Source organism: Phymastichus coffea, unplaced genomic scaffold (assembly GCF_024137745.1).
Source record: "Phymastichus coffea isolate CEN01 unplaced genomic scaffold, Cenicafe_Pcof_1.1 PCOF00028, whole genome shotgun sequence".
Taxonomy (NCBI): domain Eukaryota; kingdom Metazoa; phylum Arthropoda; class Insecta; order Hymenoptera; family Eulophidae; genus Phymastichus; species Phymastichus coffea.
In genome coordinates this window covers 1,051,629-1,068,806 of record NW_026706839.1, presented here as the reverse complement: position 1 = coordinate 1,068,806, position 17,178 = coordinate 1,051,629, and the positions used below count along the sequence as shown (strand labels likewise).

The window sequence follows — 17,178 nt, the reverse complement described above, 5'->3', positions numbered from 1 at the left end:
GAAAACGCAATGGCATTAGCAACCGATCCAATCGAACTGGAAGATTCGACTAGTGTCATGGTGATACGTCATTTGTAATATGCTTATTATTTCTAAAATACCAGCTGTACCAATAAATTTTACACGTTTCCACGCGCTTCTCGCTAAAAGAGACGTTATTTCATTTATTCGCCGCGCGCTCTTTCTCAAGCCGTCGTATGGCGTTGCGCGTAAAGGGGAAATCCGCGATCGCACGCGTGTCTCGAGAAAGCATAACGACGGGTTCGCTCGTTTCTTTTCCAGCCGAGGGATTGGCGCAACGAGTAAACGCGCGACACTTCGTTAAAAGCGCTCGAAAGAAAGCCGTGTCGACCTTGGCGTGATAAGCGCCTGGCCTTTCCCTGCTACTTTCGGAAAAAGAATAACCGCGTCCACGCGAGAGAGAGAAAGTCGGCAACGAACAATTCGAAGAATATACAACTCGCGCGATCGCTGCCCCCCGAAAACCAAGATCCCCATGGCGGGCGCAGCTGCGACAACAGCCGGTACATCGCCGATTCGGACGGGCAACCGCCCACGAAGACGAGGGCAGGCCTCGAAGCGATAAAAAGGCCGCAGCGAGCTATTCGCGTGCCGCGGCGCTGTATACACACGCGAGAGAGAGCCGATCCTCGAGAGAGCACGGCGCAGCGGCCGGTCGAGCGCTCGGGTGGTGGGGATCGGCAAGGCCGCGTCACCCACACGCGCACTCGCTTGCGCCCGACGCCAGTCGGTCGTGGACGGCGGGTCCGTGTCGACGCCGCCCGGTAAAAACGCGTTTTCGTGAGTGCTCCGCTGCGGCGCGTGACATGCGAGTGGCCGAGAGCGGCAACGAGTCATCGCCGCCGCCGACGACGACGACGAGCCCGCTGCGAGGATGGCTTGGCCGAACGTGGCAATGGCGCTGCTGCTTGCCGTGGCAGGTAGGTGATCGGCACCACGGCTCCCAACAGCGAGACAGAGAGAGAGAGAGAGAGAGAGAGAGAGAGAGAGAGAGAGAGAGAGAGAGAGAGAGAGAGAGAGAGAGAGACGCGTATATGCGGCCGTGCATTCGGTTGACGTCGGCACTGCCGAGCCGTCCGCGCGCAGGCGGTGTCGCGCGCGGCAGGCCCTTCGCAAGACCGGTTCCTCGCGGCCGCATCACCTTCTCGGTGTGTCCGCGTGCCAGACAAAGCCGGCGTGATTCATGCACCTGGGACGCCCCGAGCGAAGTGTGACGCGCTCGACTGCCGCTGCGACACCTTGCACTCCACGGACTTTCGCGCGCGCTCACTGACTTTTCCCGTCTTCGAAAGCGCCGCAGGCACGCATCGTCGCTCGTTCCCGTTTTTTTTCTTTCTCCGCTTCGTTTGCCTTCCCTCGTGCGTTCGCGCGCTATCTCGTCGCGGCCGTGCAGTTCGGTCGATCGATAGCTCGTATCAGATTTTTCGTACAATCGGTTCCCGCGTGACCGTGCACTTCGACGAGCTGTGCTCTTCTTCGGAAGCTCGCGAACGTCGAGCTAAATTCAACTCGCAATCGTACTTTGCGCTCTCCGCAGCTTGGCGTACGCGAATACATGACGCTCGAACGTCCGAAATAGCGCCTTCGAAGCTGATAGTCCTAGCGCTGAACGCTGGACGTGCCTTTTTCTGCAAAACATTCTTCGAACGCTTGGTGCTTACTCTTAAGTAGTAGTTAATTTTTCGTCGTCGCTTTTCTGCGCAAGGGACGTTCTATATATGGAGGCGTCGGCCGTCAGACATTTACTATCTCGAAGACAGATAGAAAGAGAGAGAGAGAGAGAGAGAGAGAGAGAGAGAGAATGCTGTCTCGTATATTATCACAATAAAAGACGTTCGTTCACTTGGTAAAACTCCCACTGAGCGCTCGAAAGCGGGAAACACGCGCCTGTACGCCTGTACGACGTATTCATTGACGTACAAAATTCGTTATCCATGGTTAATTCGTTTGTGCGCGATAGAATAAACTGATCGTGCGACGCAGTAATAGGTATAGATGACTTCTCATCGAAGGCAATTGCCGTCTAGCTTGGCCTATATTAGCAGAAGCGTCGTGTCGATTCGTCGAGCTCGGCTCGAGTTCGGTAGTCTTTGCGCCGCTGCGTGAATAATGAATAATAACGAGCGGGATACGGCAGCGAAGCTTCGTTACGAACGTCAACGAGGATGATAATCGGACAAGACCACGGAAATAAACAGAGGATGCTCAAATCACGAGATGCGGCTGTAGTGAGCCTGACGAAAATGAACAGGCAGCCAAAGATAAACCCCACGTTTATCTGGAAACGCCTTAAAAAGTGCCGAAGGCAATGTCGTCGGAGAGTGCTCTCGCATGGGAGTGGCTGCTCGAGGAGCGATATGGTATTTCCCTCGGCAAGAGCGGCGAAGGAGGAGTTGGCCGTTCGGCAAGGTCTGACGCGCGTCAAAGTCGCGTCGATGACGCCGGGAAGCCCGAAATCTTTCGAAAGGCTTGCGCTACTTTGACGCCTGACGTCGCTCCTTTTTTCCTCTCTTCAAATTTCTAGCGCTCCACAGCAGCGGCGCACTGGCTCGGGCGGAGCTACATTGTTGACGCGCGATAGCTTATCGCGAAAGGACTTCCTCTCTTTTCGCTGGCGAGCGCTCTGCGCGTTCGATCTCGCGAGCACGAGTCGCGCGAGTCGCCGGATGAACCCGTTATTATTACGCGCGGGACACATCGCTTATCGCTCGTTCCATTTGCATCGTTTGCCGCGGCTGCCGTGCGCACCGCCGCCCTTCGTTCCGTCAGCGCCGAAATACACGCTCGTCTTGCAGGCTGCTCAGGCTACAAGCCGCGCCTAAGCCCGGACAGCCCAGAGATCGTGATCAGCGAAGGGGATGAGTTGGTCATCAATTGTACGAGCAGGAGCAACTTCAAGCTCGTTTTTCCCGAGACCAAGCCGAGAGAGCACGTAAGAGCAACGTAACGGCGGACGAGTGTACGCGGACACCTCCGTCGGCTGTTTTTAACGATAAACTCAAACTGACTGTTGAAGATAACGACGTCCGAGCACGAAATACGCCACGAGAGCTACGGCGGCGAGTACGTGAAAAGAAAATTTCTGCGGAGAAGTACTGTTTTCGGCGACACCGGCTGGTACGGTTGCGTGGACGAGGACGCCGATGAGAATAACCCGGGGCAATTCGGCGATCCGAACGCCAGCTGGATCTACGTTTACGTGAAAAGTTAGCACATTGCTGTCGGCTGCGACTTGCCGTGTGCTTCGCTAATACTTGCTTGTCCGTTGGCAGCTTCCAACGCCTCGTTCGTGTCGGAAAACGAGTCGCGATCGATCGTGGCCACCACTGGAGACAGCGTCGTGCTGCCATGTCGGCCGACTTCACCCGAAGTACACGTAGACCTCGAGTTCAACTACGCGGTAAGATTGCTGCCGGATGAGAAAAATTCATTTGACAGGGCAGTCGAGCGCGTAACGACGCTTTATACTTTGACAGCCAGTGGAAATGGACGACAGAGTGTCGTTCGATCCCAGAAAAGGCTTCGTCATGAAAAATATGCGAGCGATGGACAGCGGATTCTACAGTTGCATAATCAGAACCACCGAGGACGACGACGACGACGATAATATGGAAATTGATATTTCGGTGAAAATAGTGCACAAGAAACTGCTACCCGATCCGGTGATATCCAAGGATAACTTGCACCACGTAACCGCTGGCTCCGAACTGAACGTCGTCTGCAAAGCCGAAGTGCCTTCGGATTCGACGCATGCCTTCCTTTGGGTCACTCCAAGCCAAGTTGATCCGGTAAGCGTGCGCTCGGATCGAGCAAACTGTCCCGCGCTGCGACTGCACATTATCACCGGGACTCTCGTTTTCAGGCCCTCAGAAAAGAATATCAGTTGAACGCCACTAAAATAGATCAGCACATGAAACTGGTAACGGGTGTGCTCAGCATCAAGAGTGTAACTTTCGACGACGAAGGAGAGTATTACTGCAAAGTACAAACGTTAAACAATATCATAGAAACGCACATGTACATCAACATCTACGGTCTGTTCTTTGTCAGTAACGTTGCGTTGATGGTCAGTCTTAATCAACAACTAAATTTTTACATCATTCTTCGCAGATCCTCAAGTGACGTACCTTAATTTAACAGCCTACGATCCGTATACTCACTATCAAGTCGATGACGGTAACCCTGTGAAATTCTTTGCTCTCGTCGATGGATTTCCACAACCAAGTGTAGTATGGTTAGTGATACGACGATTCGACCTATGAAATATTTAAAATCAACTAATAACGTTTGAAATCTTTGCCAATCAAGGACGAGGGTGCCGCTTGATTATGACTTCTCGCAAGGCTATCAGAATTCATCTGTCATTACTTCGAAAGATGTTGGCTTTGATATACAAACGACAAAGTCGTCTTCCATACTGAAGATCAATCAAGTGTCAAGGCAGGATGCAGGCATTTACGTTGCCGTGGCGTCCAACGATGCCAACATAACGAAATATTTGCACTTCACTTTGGAAGTTCGAGGTAATTTTTCGCAGATCACATTGACTTTAAGCAGTTTCTTCGATTATTGTCAAGTTTTTCATTTTTATTTAGGCCAACCATCCACGATGCTGAATAATATCGATAACGTGCAGTTTTACAGCGTCAATCAGACGGCCAATTTTTCTTGCATTGCTTATAACAATCCTCCTGCGGATGTGAAATTCATTTATTATAAATGTCCTCATTATCCAGACCTGGACAATTGCCAAACAGTCGAAATAGTTAGTGTTTCGTTATTTATTCTTATTTTTTTAAATTCATTCATCGGTCACTTCATATTCGTTTGCTTTAAGGTGTCCAGCGTCATACAAGATACTAAAACAAAAAAAGAAATACAAGTGCAGTTTCAAGCAGAAATGGCAGGGAAAGTGAGTTGCAATGCGTGTAACTCTATTAACTGCGACTTATCAGAATCAGAGTTTCTTGTCACTGGTAGGTTTCAATATTGAAGTAATTCGTGATATTTATCGTGCTTCTATGTGAAATATTCACTGAAAGTTTTGTGTGCTTCAATTCTCAGATGGAGTGCCTAATCAGATGTTGGGCATTGTGACTAATTTAGATATGGTAACTGCGAATGACAATGTTACGCTTACATGTATGGCTCCGATTTACAATTCCTCAATGGTTAAATGGATGGATAAAAACAACGAACCTATTCCCGAAACAGGTTAGCTCGAATTAATTTCCTTGAATTCACAAAAATCAGCAATTGTAAAATAAATTCATTTTCGTTCGCAAAAATTTCAGATAGAATACAAATTATTCTTACAAATACAACTTTTACTCGGCGCGCTATATTACAAATAAAGGATGTCCACAAAGCAGATGAAGGCGATTACTTTTGTATTTCGTTTAGTACGGATAACAATCAAGATACGACAATAGTTTATCCTCTCATTGTGAACGGTGAGTCCTTTTGAAATACTATTTTTCATTTATACACATTGATTTCTTTTAGATTCAATTTAAAAAATATCATTTCATGTTTGTAAATTATCGTCAACAGACCCCATGGAACCACGTATCAAAGCAACGAACATGAATGGATCTGAAATTGAACTTACAGTTGATGAAGCGCATAACATTCGATTAACGTGTTATGTAGAGGGCAAACCATACCCCGAGACTAAGTGGTACAAAGTAAGTAAATGTAAAGAGCATACATTAACAACTTTTAATTAAAATAATTCTTTACCTCTACTATCCTAGGATGATCAACCAATAAAATCGGATGGACAACAATTTATCATCGTGGGAAAGAATGAAGAATTAATAATAAATTATTTAATGGATGGCGATAGTGGGGAATATTCGTGTATTGCCGAAAATAGAGTTAACAAAGTTAAAACATTTCAAAAATTTTTAGTGAAAGGTAAAGCTAATGAACGTCCATTACTCTAATAAGCAAAATTGTCAAATAGAAAGTATTAAATGTATGAATGTGATTTGGTTCCAGGTCCTGAAATCTCCATTGTTTGGATTATCGCGATGTTAGTTTTGTTGATTCTACTTATCATTTTGTTAATTTATTTCTGTATCAAAATCCGACGCGAAAAGGTAAAAAAAATTATGTTGACCCGAACATTTGATAAAGGACAACTTCATAAAAAGCAATTTTACATTCCAGAGAATGAGAAAGCAACTGATCGAAGCCGGTTTGATGCATTTCGAGGAAGGAGCTCTGGATTGCATCAACCCGGACTTAACCGTAGACGACCAAGCAGATCTCTTGCCGTACGATAGAAAGTGGGAATTTCCAAGAAACAAATTGAAATTGGGTTCGCATAATTCTTTCGTGATAAGTATTCAAAGTTAGCAGCGGACCTTGACGTTTCACTTAAATTGCAGGGAGGCAGCTTGGAAGTGGAGCATTTGGTGTTGTCATGAAAGCAGAGGCTCGTGGTATACTCGCTGACGAATCTATCACCACCGTGGCAGTGAAGATGGTTCACAGAAACGCCGAACCAGCTTACATTCGTGCTTTGGCTAGCGAATTGAAAATCATGGTGCATTTGGGAAAGCACCTGAATGTTGTGAATCTCCTTGGTGCTTGCACCAATAATATCGCTAAACGTGAGTCCATAACGCATTACCGCAAACATTAATTGTAACTCATCTTTTCCTCTCCACCTTTCTTTCAGGCGAGCTACTGGTGATTGTTGAATACTGCCGCTACGGTAATTTGCATAATTACCTGTTACGTCATCGAGAAGACTTTATTAACCAGATCGACCCAGAGACTGGGAGGATCGACCCAGTTATCGGCAATGAATTCCTTATTAAATCTACGAATGCTGACAGTAATAATAGGTTCGAAACACGCTTCTGTCTTAATATTCGATTGATTGCTGGGAACGGAATGGTCGACATTGCTAATTCTAACAAATAGCTTGACTAAATGTTTGATATAGAAAAAAATATTTCCACGTGATTAACCGAAACTAAATAATTCGAAAGAAATATTTGCTTCAACACTTTCGGAGCAAACATAAGCATCATGCCAAAAATTAACGCACAGCTTTGGGGCAATATGAAAGAAAAAGAAAATAATATAAAATGTTCCTCGAAGCTTGGGAGAGCAAAAAATTGTAGGCTGAAGGACGCTGTAACGTGCATGGATGTGCCTGCTGCTAACATTCTGCCTCTGGTTTGTCTTCTTTGCACTTGACAGGTTAAAATACGCAGCATTGTCGTTTTCCCGTAGTCTAAGCAGCGCTTCGGATCATCGCTCCGCACCCGGCATCGAGACTGTGATCTACACGACCGAAACGCAAGATATTACAGGTCTTCCTGAGGCCGGTGTTAACAGTAACGGTTCCCAGCCTGGATGGAGATCCAACTATCGTGGCGATTACAAGGATGGCAATTTGAAACCTATCTGTACGCAAGATTTGCTTTCCTGGGCGTTCCAGGTTGCACGTGGCATGGAGTACTTATGCCAAAGAAAAGTCAGTGGAACTTTTTCGCTATGATTGATGAATTATTTTCGTCAACGAGCATCTTGATTTACTAGGTTTTACACGGTGATCTAGCCGCGAGAAACATTCTTCTGGCAGAGAACAACGTAGTAAAGATATGCGACTTTGGCCTGGCCAAGACAATGTACAAAGACGACAATTACCAAAAGAAGGGTGATAGTCCAGTTCCAATCAAGTGGATGGCCGTCGAATCTATACGCGACAGAGTATTCTCTACGCAGTCGGATATCTGGTCGTTCGGCATTGTTTTGTGGGAGTTCTTCACTCTCGCGGAAACTCCTTATCCCGGTATGACCGCTGAGACGCAGTACCAAAGACTCATCGAGGGTTATCGTATGGAGCAGCCCAAATATGCTACTAAAGATCTGTTAGTACAATGTTTCAGTTTCAATGTTCGTTTGAGCAGTCAGTAGCCTACAGCAGCTTTTTTTAAATCCCATTACAGGTATAATATCATGCTGCAGTGTTGGAAGGCAAAACCAACATTGAGACCGTCTTTCTCTGAGCTGGTTGAGGACATTGGGGAGCTCTTGGAAGAGGGCGTGAAAAAGGTATGAAACCTGTTGTTTCTCCAAGTTTTCACGGTAATTCCAATCGATACTTCCTTTCAGCATTACGTGGAGTTGAATTCTCTGTACATCGATACGATCGACGAGAAACACGACTACTTGCAAATGATGTCGTCTCCAGATCATGCCGCTCTCGCCAGTCCTCAGCACGATTACATCAACTGTCCAATTGTTACTTCTCCTAGTCCCCTTGACGAATCTGGCATTTTCAGCCCGCGCCCGAACACTCAAGAGAACTCGCGCTTTCAATTCCCAAGCTCCGCGACTGCGAAAATTGGTAAGCAAAATACGTGTTTGACTTGATTTGAGCTTGACGTGACCGCGCAAAAAACCAATTGATTTGCTTTGATTTTTCTTCGTTAGCCAACACGAATAATTCCGATGGAGAAGATTCTCCGATGCTGAAAAAGCTGAAAGAAGAACCCGAATTAGACGAAGATAATTATCTAAAGCCCATCGACGTGCAAAAGAAACGCGACGAATTTACGAGGAAACGCGAAGCTGAAAAGCGAAAAAGCGAAGAACGGAACGCTAGAGTATCGACTGACAGAGATTCGGGATACTGTAATACTCCGAAAGCGTTGGAGCTAGTCGACGTCAAAATGGAAGCTCCAAATTATCGCAACTTAGACGAAGTCGATGTGCCGATGGCTATTCTGAAAACGCCGGATGAAAAGTACAGTTGGCAGCAGCGCAGCGTAGCGCCCGAAAGCTTTATGAATCCTAGCTACGCTTATTTTAATTCCAACAAGAAGCTGAATCAAGAGACAGTTTGAGATAAGTGAACGGAAGAAAGCGTCGCTTTTGCGCCCGATGCTTTTCTCTCTTTCGCGCGAGTGTTTTCGCATTTATGCGCGCATAGCGGTCAGTGTGATTAATGTCTCTGTGAATCACGTAATAATGAACAGAAAAAAAGGACCGCGAAATACTTAACGGAATAGCGGTCTTCAAGATAACATACAATCTGTACTTTGACGTACTGAGATGAACTTTGCTTTAGTTTAAGTGCCATTTTCCATTCATGACGTATTACTTGTCAAAAATCAGTGTTGATTTTCATTATGTAAGTTTGCTGTGCGCTGCTGCTTTTTCATTGCATATAAATTATTGTCTGCGTGTATGTATATATTAGTTACCTGTTTTATGTACAATGGAATCGTGTGTGACATCAATTGTTTATAGAGCTCATTATCTAGTACACGTTTTATTTTCCAATACACAAATTTCGACTCATGGATAACTGATTCAATTTACATATGATTTTTAGTTTATTTAAATTTAAGAATACTCAATAATAATTTGCTATTGCTTATGCAAAATTTATATATTTTATGCGGTAATTGGCAATCAGAAACATAAATTTAAGTTTATTTACTTTCATACAAGATCTCGCTTTGAATAACTTTATATATGTGGATTGTGAATAAGTAAAATAAGTGTTATGAATATTTCAATGAAAACACTTCGATTAATGTTTAAAAAAACTTTATTATTCCGTGTTTTGCATTTGCATATGTACTTAAGTAGATTTTATAATGGGAAAATTTTCTACGTGTATTAAATATACATGTTTTAAAAAAAATTTACTATTTTACATTGTTAAATGTATATTTTTATTGATAACGTCTAAACGATCAAACTTTCAGCCACTACTGTAGATACTTTTTAAAATTTGAATAAACAATTATTTACTCGTCAACAATATTTTCGTTAATTCTAATTGAGTAAGGCACGTTATAGATTTTATTATCATTTGGTATGATTCGCCCGTTCGTCAAGACATTTTCGCAGTATTCTCTTCTGTATTTTGCCCACCTAGAATCATCAAATTTATTAAAATTTTAGTATTATCTAATGCGTTATTAACAGCATACTGACTTTCGATTCTCAACATATTTTCGAAACAGTTCTTTATCTCCGAGTAACTTGGAGTTCATAAAGTGCTTGACTCTTTCCCAGATATTCGCTCGGTTGTGCTGGGTAAGCCAATAACGTGGAATTAACAAACACTTGGTGCCCGTGATCGATACGATTCTGCGGTTTTTCATCTGCTCGCCTTTAAAATAAAAGCATATAAGGGATGTTGAAATTCTGAAAAATTTACAAGTGACGCACCTAAGCCAAAGCAAGCTCCCCGATAGAAGATACAAATCTGCATGAACACAGTCTGGACGTGCGGAGGATACCTACGCAAACTCGATACAGATAACTTTTTCATGAGCATTTCCACCGTATCGGTTATCTCGTGCCACTGATTAATCTGCCAACCAAGTATTTAATTAGCAATATCAAAGAAACGAATCGCTAATTGATATTTTATTGCCACTCACAACGTCTTGAAGTGTGACAGTTGTGACGCTGAGTCGATCCATAGCGGTATTGGATTTTTTCTCAGATACCATCTTGATGTAATCTGCTGCCGACGACGGTTCTCTATTTGCCACGTCAGACGTATTCTGCAACTTGACATATATTTGGATAGCTCAGAGGTTTTCTGACTCGTAGATAAGTATAACGACTATACTTGAATATTACTTCAGGAACACTTTCCATAATCAGACTTTGTAGATTACTTTCGGAAAGATCAATTTTTGCGGCTCGTCCGACACGCTGACGAGGATTGACGTCATCTTGGTCCGACTTGAACATCTTGTACTTTACTGTTTTTCCTACTCGTCGTTTTTCAATCAACATGTGCTCGATCAAACGGCATTCTCCAGACAGTAAAAAGTATACGTAATGGATCATGCCTTTACCGTCGCCCAGAACAATCTTAAAAAACATGAGCTTGAAAAAACGTTCTCAATTGGCTTTTAACGTATAATTCGACGCTCACCTCGTTAGGTTTGAAAGTAACGATCTTGCTTAAAATACAACATTCTAGCATGGTGTCGTCAGTCCATCCCTTGAAATAATTGAAATTAACCAGAGCGTCCTTCAATACGGCCCATTCTTCCAAAAGTACGCTCCTCACATGCGCATTGAACGCCCGTTTTTGGATGATCAACAAGTCGGTGGCGGCTACAATTAAACAAATCAAACGATCAAATGTTGAAACGAAACAACGTCGATCAGAAAATCAATCGATTAGCACTTTTGCTCACTACAGTTGCGGTCCGTGGGATCTTGTGCAGAAGGGCGATTTCGCCAAATACATCCCCAGGTACTAATATTCCAACGTCGATTCGTCGAAGTTCACCTGCAATTTCGCAATATTTCCAAAAGAGCATTCGGAATGATCGTAAGTACTTGAAATTACCGGTTAGGCTGTCAGCTTCGTCTTTGAAAATTTGCACCTGTCCCTTGACAATGTAATACAAGGCTCTGGTTTCGTGTCCTTGCCGTGTAATAGTTCTACCCGCGGGCACGTATTGATAAGCGCATTCTGAAGCCAAAGACTCTCGAACCTTTTCCGGATACCTTTTGAAAGCTTTGATGTCGCGCAAAAGACGCTCGATGTGAGCCACGTCTTCTTTCGTGCGTTTGTCCGGCGCTGTCAGAAGAACCGCCCGATCCTGAAAAATACACCACGCATTCTCTCAGTCGAACTGCTCGGCAAGGCGAGACGATAGCGAAGCAAAAGTTACTTTGAGGGTCAGCTCTTCGTCCTCCGATTTGACTTTCTTGCGTTGCGCCAATTTGACATTGGCCGTCACGTCGTCGCCGATTTTCTCCTCGGACACATCTTCGATCCATTCTTTGTACTGAATGACCAATCTCACCGCGGCGCGAAACAAATATTTGCCCTTTAATTTTCCAACCTTCAAAAGCGTTTTAAGTAGTGCGCAGGGTGAATCGTTAGTTTTAGAAAATGAGCAAGGGTTCAAATAGACATCTCAATGTACATTGAACAGATAACTTACTCTAGCGCTTGTCTTCACGGCTATACTTTTTCGAAATGCATCGCGCACGGTACTCTTTCTTCGATAATCCGTCATGTTATACTTCAGGCGTGGCTTACGGATTCTACTGGCAAAAATTTGTCAACAGCTAATAAATCATAAAAGATAAACATAACAATTTATCAACAAGAAACAAGGTCAGATCTAAAACACTATCAGTTGATCAGTTGGTCGTAATTGTACTGCGCCAGTGTGTGCGCATGGCTTGTTTTGTCAATAAATGTCTAATTGGAGGCCACTTGGTGGTTACGATTTTCAATTTCCCGCTTGCCTGTTAGCTGTTGTGGGTAAGGCAGACTGTGATGATGACTCGCTTGTATATGCACACTGTTATTTGGAGCCCGCTTGTATCTGAGAGTGTCAATCGGTGACTAAACAATTTATTGAACTGTTTTTAAATTTATTAGGCATCGTACGAAAATGGTAAGTTTATGTGTTATTTTTAATTGATTTCGATAAGTATCAAATATCTTTAAATTCAATTTTAATCAAGTTATAACTAAAAACTGTTTTGTTAGGTTATGTCAAACAATCATTTATTCGAAATGAACATTATCTATTCAACAGATATTAACCGTTATTCGTAGTTTAACAGTTTCATTACTCGCAGTTTTCAATAAATTAATGATTAACTAAATTTCATTATTTTTTAGAGTTTTGGATTCAATGCTTTGAAAACAACACCAAAGGATTTCAATGATTCAAACGCAGCTAGTACTACTTATGGAATAGAAAGTCCTATGGTTGCTGGGTAATTATTAAAAATATATTTTATACATGTATTCAAATATATATTTTTATCGTTTTTTTAATTTTTTAGATTGGGTGCTGCTAGAAAACGACTTGGTTTTTCTCATCAACTTGAATCATCAGAGCTCAATGTAAGTTAATATTTATTTCAAATAGCTGTAGAAAATTAATATTTCAGTAATTATATTTTTAATTATAAATCAAAACAACTTCTGGCATTGCAGTACCAAAAAAATAAAGACCGTATGAACATGATCATGTTGCGCAATACTCAAGGGCTGCATGCACCAATGCGCCTTGCTATGGAAATTAAATCAGCAGAAAGAATTGGGAGACTGCCTTTCTTGCCATCATCAAACCTCATGAGGGATGTCATACTTGGACGTGATGAGGACATTTGGTAAACAAGAATTTTGTGGTCATTTTGTTCAACTATGCTGCTATAAAACTTCAATACTCATATAAATCTTTATTTACAGTTTTGAAGATATATTAAACACAGCTGAATTCAGGGAACAAATGGGACAACCCCATGCTGTCGTTGAAAAAAGTTTAGGCATTCTGTAAGGTTGGTCTCTGGTCTGCTAATTATCTAAGGAATTACTTAAATTTGTTCTTTATTTATAAAATCTTTTAATAAACCTCTTATGTATAAAATTTACAATGAACAATACTCGATATAATTCCTCAATTAGTACTAGTCATGCCAAACAAGGTCATCAATCCTTATTCTGCATATTTTTTTCACTTCGTTGATTCCAGTTTTCAATTCAGTTTCTCTATTATTTTTCAGTCGGATTTCGAGTCCCTGTAATATGCTGTGAACTTTATTTTCTCTTGCACAAATGACAAATGGAAACCTAAACTTTTCTTTGTATCTAGAATTGAAAAAGATCATTTAAAAACTGTTTGAGATTCACTGATTAAAGACAATTATTATTCTCAACCCACAAATAATTATTGTTAGTCAAACTTTGCGCTTCATCTTTTGTCATACCATCAAGTCCTGCAAGTTTCTGTTCATTTTGAGACTCTATAGTGAGTTTTCCTTCGTCGGCTAATTTACCCGCTAAATCTGGATGCTTTTGTAAAACCATTTCCTTGTCTGTAAAATAAAAAAAAGCCTAATAATTATACAATCAAACTATCCCGCGTTCGCTTGTCAAAGAAGGCCGGTCGCCGAAGTCATGATGTAAATTTCAATATTTTTCGGATGATCCCTTTATGGCGCATTTGGCAAATTTTGTATTGCATTGACATTGGATGTGACATACATATGCATAAGGGTTTATTTTATTTTCTCTTCAGCGTTTTTATGACGTCGTAAGATTCTCGGATAGTTTATTCAATGATGAGATAACAAAATATATCATTGGATTTATTTCAACTTTTTACCAAGGTAGCTATAAATTTTACTCAAAAAATGTCACACTAGAGTATTATGTATGTATGAATTAAAATTTTTTTCCATATCGGCAAATACTTGAATGATTTTTAAATGCACTATAACCAACTTTTTAATACCAAATAAATAGTGTTCATGAAAGTAGTACAGTTAATAATGATTTTTATTTGTCCAGAGATTAAACGAATGACGTTAATAAACAAATTTATAAATTTTCTTTAGACTCCAACGTCAATTACCGCCAGTTAGCAATCCGTTAAAAAACGATATTATTACATGAATTAAAGCACTTGCCAAATTTTTGATAATGTTACAATTCTAAATGATTTTTTTACAAAAACATACCAGAAGTATCCAATTTTTCCAAATAATTCTCAAACGCTTTCTTGAGATCCTCGGACGAGGAAAAAGGCCGTTTAGCGGCAACAGCCGCGGCTGCTTCGGGACAATGCTCGATGACATTTCCAAATAGCCATTCAAAATTTTCCTCGGGCAGCGCATTCACTTCGCTGATGCTCAAAATACCTTTGGACGTCATCGCTCAGCACTGTCGACGCGACGGTACATTGAATGAATTGGAAACGCGTCGATTCCCATGATTAACGTCGCGACAAACGGTGCAAATAACAAAAACGAATGCGCGCGATCGATTTGCCTCCAACTCGCGAAATCCTCACCACCGCTCGATAACACGCATTCAATCGAGCCGCAAAATATAAATTGTTCTCGAGGGATCAAAGAAGCCGCCGACAAAGCGTTTGAAATGAGATTCAAAGGCGATACTCACGCGCAAATACACGTCGCTCCAGTGAGATAGCAGCCGAGAAAAGGGTTTATCGCAGAGCAAACATGCCGCAGTATTAGAAGCTCTTCGGTGCGCTCGCGCGTCGTTGACAATTTATTTACGGATGTGGCTCTGGTTGAGAGCGGGGCATGAACTTTCCTTCCCTCTTTTCTTTTTTTTTTATTTTATCTGTTTCTTTCTTCGCAACTGCACGCGCACGATCGCCGCGCGCTCTTATCAACCGACTTATTTTTCGCTCCCCTCCCCCTCTCTCTCTTTCTCTCGCTCGCTCGATTAAGCTACCAGACTAACCGCGTTGTTATGTTCCCGTTGACTATACATGTCGACTGTACGCGCGCGCCTTTTCTGGCCGATTTGCCCGCCAAGTGGACGCGAGGCCGACTCCATGGCGTGGTTCTCCCGTGTTTGTTTTACTTATTTCACGGGCAGGTAAATCGACGCGATTAGCGCCGACGCTGAGATTCGACTGATCGTTATCGCTCGATAAAATATACGATAAAGCTGTTTATGCGAAAAAACTGTTTTTTTATGTCACATCGCGGATACGATTCGAGATCCCGTGCCGAACAACTACTTGACTTGATTGACGTGTCCCGATGATGTTGGAGTTACCGCGTCAACGCTTCGTTTCACTGCCGTCCACGTGACAAAGTCGTTGCGCACTGAAGCCGAAACGCGTGCTTGATCACGTAATTTCGAGCGTGCATATATATTTAAATGTATGTGGCTAGAGAAAATTTGGCGGCACTCGCTGACTTTCGAATACATTTTGCTTCCGACGAGGCGTGAAAATTTTTCGCAAGCAAGCTATAATTAAATGAGCACGAGTTCCACGGCTTTCTTCAAAATTACCAAAACATGGATGGCACCTACCTTACCGATGATTTATTCTTTTTTTCAAAATTCATACTGGAATCACCTCCAAAAATGCAGTTCGCGCTGAGCATCCATATTAGATGATATTTTAATTGCCTTTATACGATCGATTATATCGATCGATTCGATTACCTTAGGCGATCGTAAAGTTGTTCTAGTGCATCGCAAGATGGAGCCAGCAAACATTTCTCACGCTCTGAGCTTATATAATTTGCATTGATATCGCTATTTTGCTCCTCGTTAAATAAAACTATCATTGGAAAAAGTTGAGAACAATGCGTTTAACTGACCGTCATGACAACCGGAACTATTAAAGAACTTGTTCCCGAAAAGCAGAAATCGTCAAAATCTATACAATGTTCCAGTTTATAGCTCACACAAGCGACGGAAGGGTCAAAGCATAAAACGAAGTCTTAAAAAAAATATAAAAGAAGAAGGCCGCTCGACAAGGTCGCCTTGAAGAAGTCGTTTCCTTCATCTCTTTTTCGAGAGAAACAATCGCGCCGGCGAACAGGTAGACGCGCATAACAGGCGCGGCGTTTCAAGAACGAATCTGGTGAAGGGAAAAAGGGGAAAACGCGCTCGCCGGCGATCGCTATCTGATCTTTGATTTTACAGCTTTCGAAGAGAGAGAGAGAGAGAGAAAGAGAGCGCGCGCGCCTTCCAAATTATCTCGTCAAGTTCACGGGATCGACGACGCGCGCCGACCATATCGCTCGCTCGCGATTTCCGCGACGGCGCTCGTGCACCGCGAGGCGCCAAACGGAAGCCGATATTTTAATATAGCCGCCGCGAAAGCACATTATAAAGCGGCAGTCAATAGTCGCGAGCTGTTAGGCGCGCCACCATTATTATTTTACAATGCGCCATAACAATAACGCACAACACAATTGCTATTAGTTTACAATCTGCTTGACGCGATTTTATGGGAACGAAGCGTCTGGTTTTATAGCGCGCGACACGGCTCAATTAAATCTTGGAGTTGTTCTCGCTGGCCGCGCCGCTCTCGCGACAGATCAACAATCTCTAAACAATTAAGCCAGCCAACGGTCGAACTTGTAAAGGCGGTTGCGGCCGCTCGACAGCGCCGCCGCGTCTCTCGCTTCTTCTTTGCTTTCTTTTTCTTTTTTTTTATTACGACAAAAGCGCGCCTCCAAGAGTTGCACAATAAACATCGGAGGATATTCCTTCTCGCTTAAGTGGCATTAAAAGCAAATAAAGCGCGCCGCGGCCGTTCGTCTTCGCCGCGTAAAACGCTCAGGTGGCATAAATTAAGCGAGCGCGCATTTGATGCTCCTGTCCCCCGGCCCTCGGCCGCGTCGTCG

General features: G+C 43.0%; 4 protein-coding genes across 7 annotated transcripts; 2 read left to right on the top strand and 2 right to left on the bottom strand.

Annotated features, from left to right (window-relative positions):
• Window positions 1–748: 748 nt before the first annotated feature.
• On the top strand, window positions 749–9,784 carry LOC131675664 (vascular endothelial growth factor receptor 1). 2 transcript variants are annotated; one of them, XM_058954722.1, is made up of 23 exons: window positions 749–941; window positions 2,817–2,953; window positions 3,038–3,227; window positions 3,294–3,421; window positions 3,498–3,809; window positions 3,884–4,055; window positions 4,132–4,255; window positions 4,330–4,544; window positions 4,617–4,786; window positions 4,859–4,997; window positions 5,086–5,235; window positions 5,316–5,474; window positions 5,575–5,708; window positions 5,778–5,940; window positions 6,025–6,125; window positions 6,196–6,346; window positions 6,417–6,641; window positions 6,710–6,878; window positions 7,273–7,516; window positions 7,582–7,913; window positions 7,992–8,097; window positions 8,158–8,392; window positions 8,479–9,784. In XM_058954722.1, the coding sequence occupies exons 1-23, from the start codon at window positions 896–898 to the stop codon at window positions 8,889–8,891; spliced, it is 4,215 nt and encodes a 1,404-aa protein (XP_058810705.1). In that variant the 5' UTR covers window positions 749–895; the 3' UTR covers window positions 8,892–9,784. The 2 variants fall into 2 exon arrangements, with proteins under 2 accessions (XP_058810705.1, XP_058810704.1); XM_058954721.1 differs by having other exon boundaries at window positions 7,240–7,516.
• A 19-nt stretch (window positions 9,785–9,803) lies between these two features.
• On the bottom strand, window positions 9,804–12,123 carry LOC131662810 (cGMP-dependent protein kinase-like). Its single transcript, XM_058932754.1, has 10 exons — window positions 11,979–12,123; window positions 11,703–11,876; window positions 11,375–11,630; window positions 11,210–11,314; window positions 10,952–11,136; window positions 10,651–10,887; window positions 10,446–10,577; window positions 10,231–10,375; window positions 9,994–10,171; window positions 9,804–9,930 (listed from the first exon to the last, which is right to left on the bottom strand). Exons 1-10 carry the CDS (start codon window positions 12,051–12,053, stop codon window positions 9,804–9,806), a joined length of 1,614 nt encoding a protein of 537 aa, XP_058788737.1. The 5' UTR covers window positions 12,054–12,123.
• Window positions 12,124–12,320: 197 nt separating this feature from the next.
• LOC131662734 (proteasome maturation protein) lies at window positions 12,321–13,684 on the top strand. Of its 2 annotated transcripts, XM_058932604.1 has the most exons (6): window positions 12,321–12,440; window positions 12,671–12,768; window positions 12,838–12,898; window positions 12,992–13,167; window positions 13,247–13,335; window positions 13,561–13,684. In XM_058932604.1, exons 1-5 carry the CDS (start codon window positions 12,438–12,440, stop codon window positions 13,332–13,334), a joined length of 426 nt encoding a protein of 141 aa, XP_058788587.1. In that variant the 5' UTR covers window positions 12,321–12,437; the 3' UTR covers window position 13,335; window positions 13,561–13,684. The 2 variants fall into 2 exon arrangements, with proteins under 2 accessions (XP_058788587.1, XP_058788585.1); XM_058932602.1 differs by lacking the exon at window positions 13,561–13,684 and having other exon boundaries at window positions 13,247–13,464.
• Window positions 13,319–15,623, bottom strand: LOC131662733 (2-oxo-4-hydroxy-4-carboxy-5-ureidoimidazoline decarboxylase-like). Of its 2 annotated transcripts, XM_058932600.1 has the most exons (4): window positions 14,960–15,623; window positions 14,518–14,719; window positions 13,719–13,872; window positions 13,319–13,645 (listed from the first exon to the last, which is right to left on the bottom strand). In XM_058932600.1, exons 2-4 carry the CDS (start codon window positions 14,708–14,710, stop codon window positions 13,465–13,467), a joined length of 528 nt encoding a protein of 175 aa, XP_058788583.1. In that variant the 5' UTR covers window positions 14,711–14,719; window positions 14,960–15,623; the 3' UTR covers window positions 13,319–13,464. The 2 variants fall into 2 exon arrangements, with proteins under 2 accessions (XP_058788583.1, XP_058788584.1); XM_058932601.1 differs by lacking the exon at window positions 14,960–15,623 and having other exon boundaries at window positions 14,518–14,952.
• Between the last annotated feature and the right edge of the window lie 1,555 nt (window positions 15,624–17,178).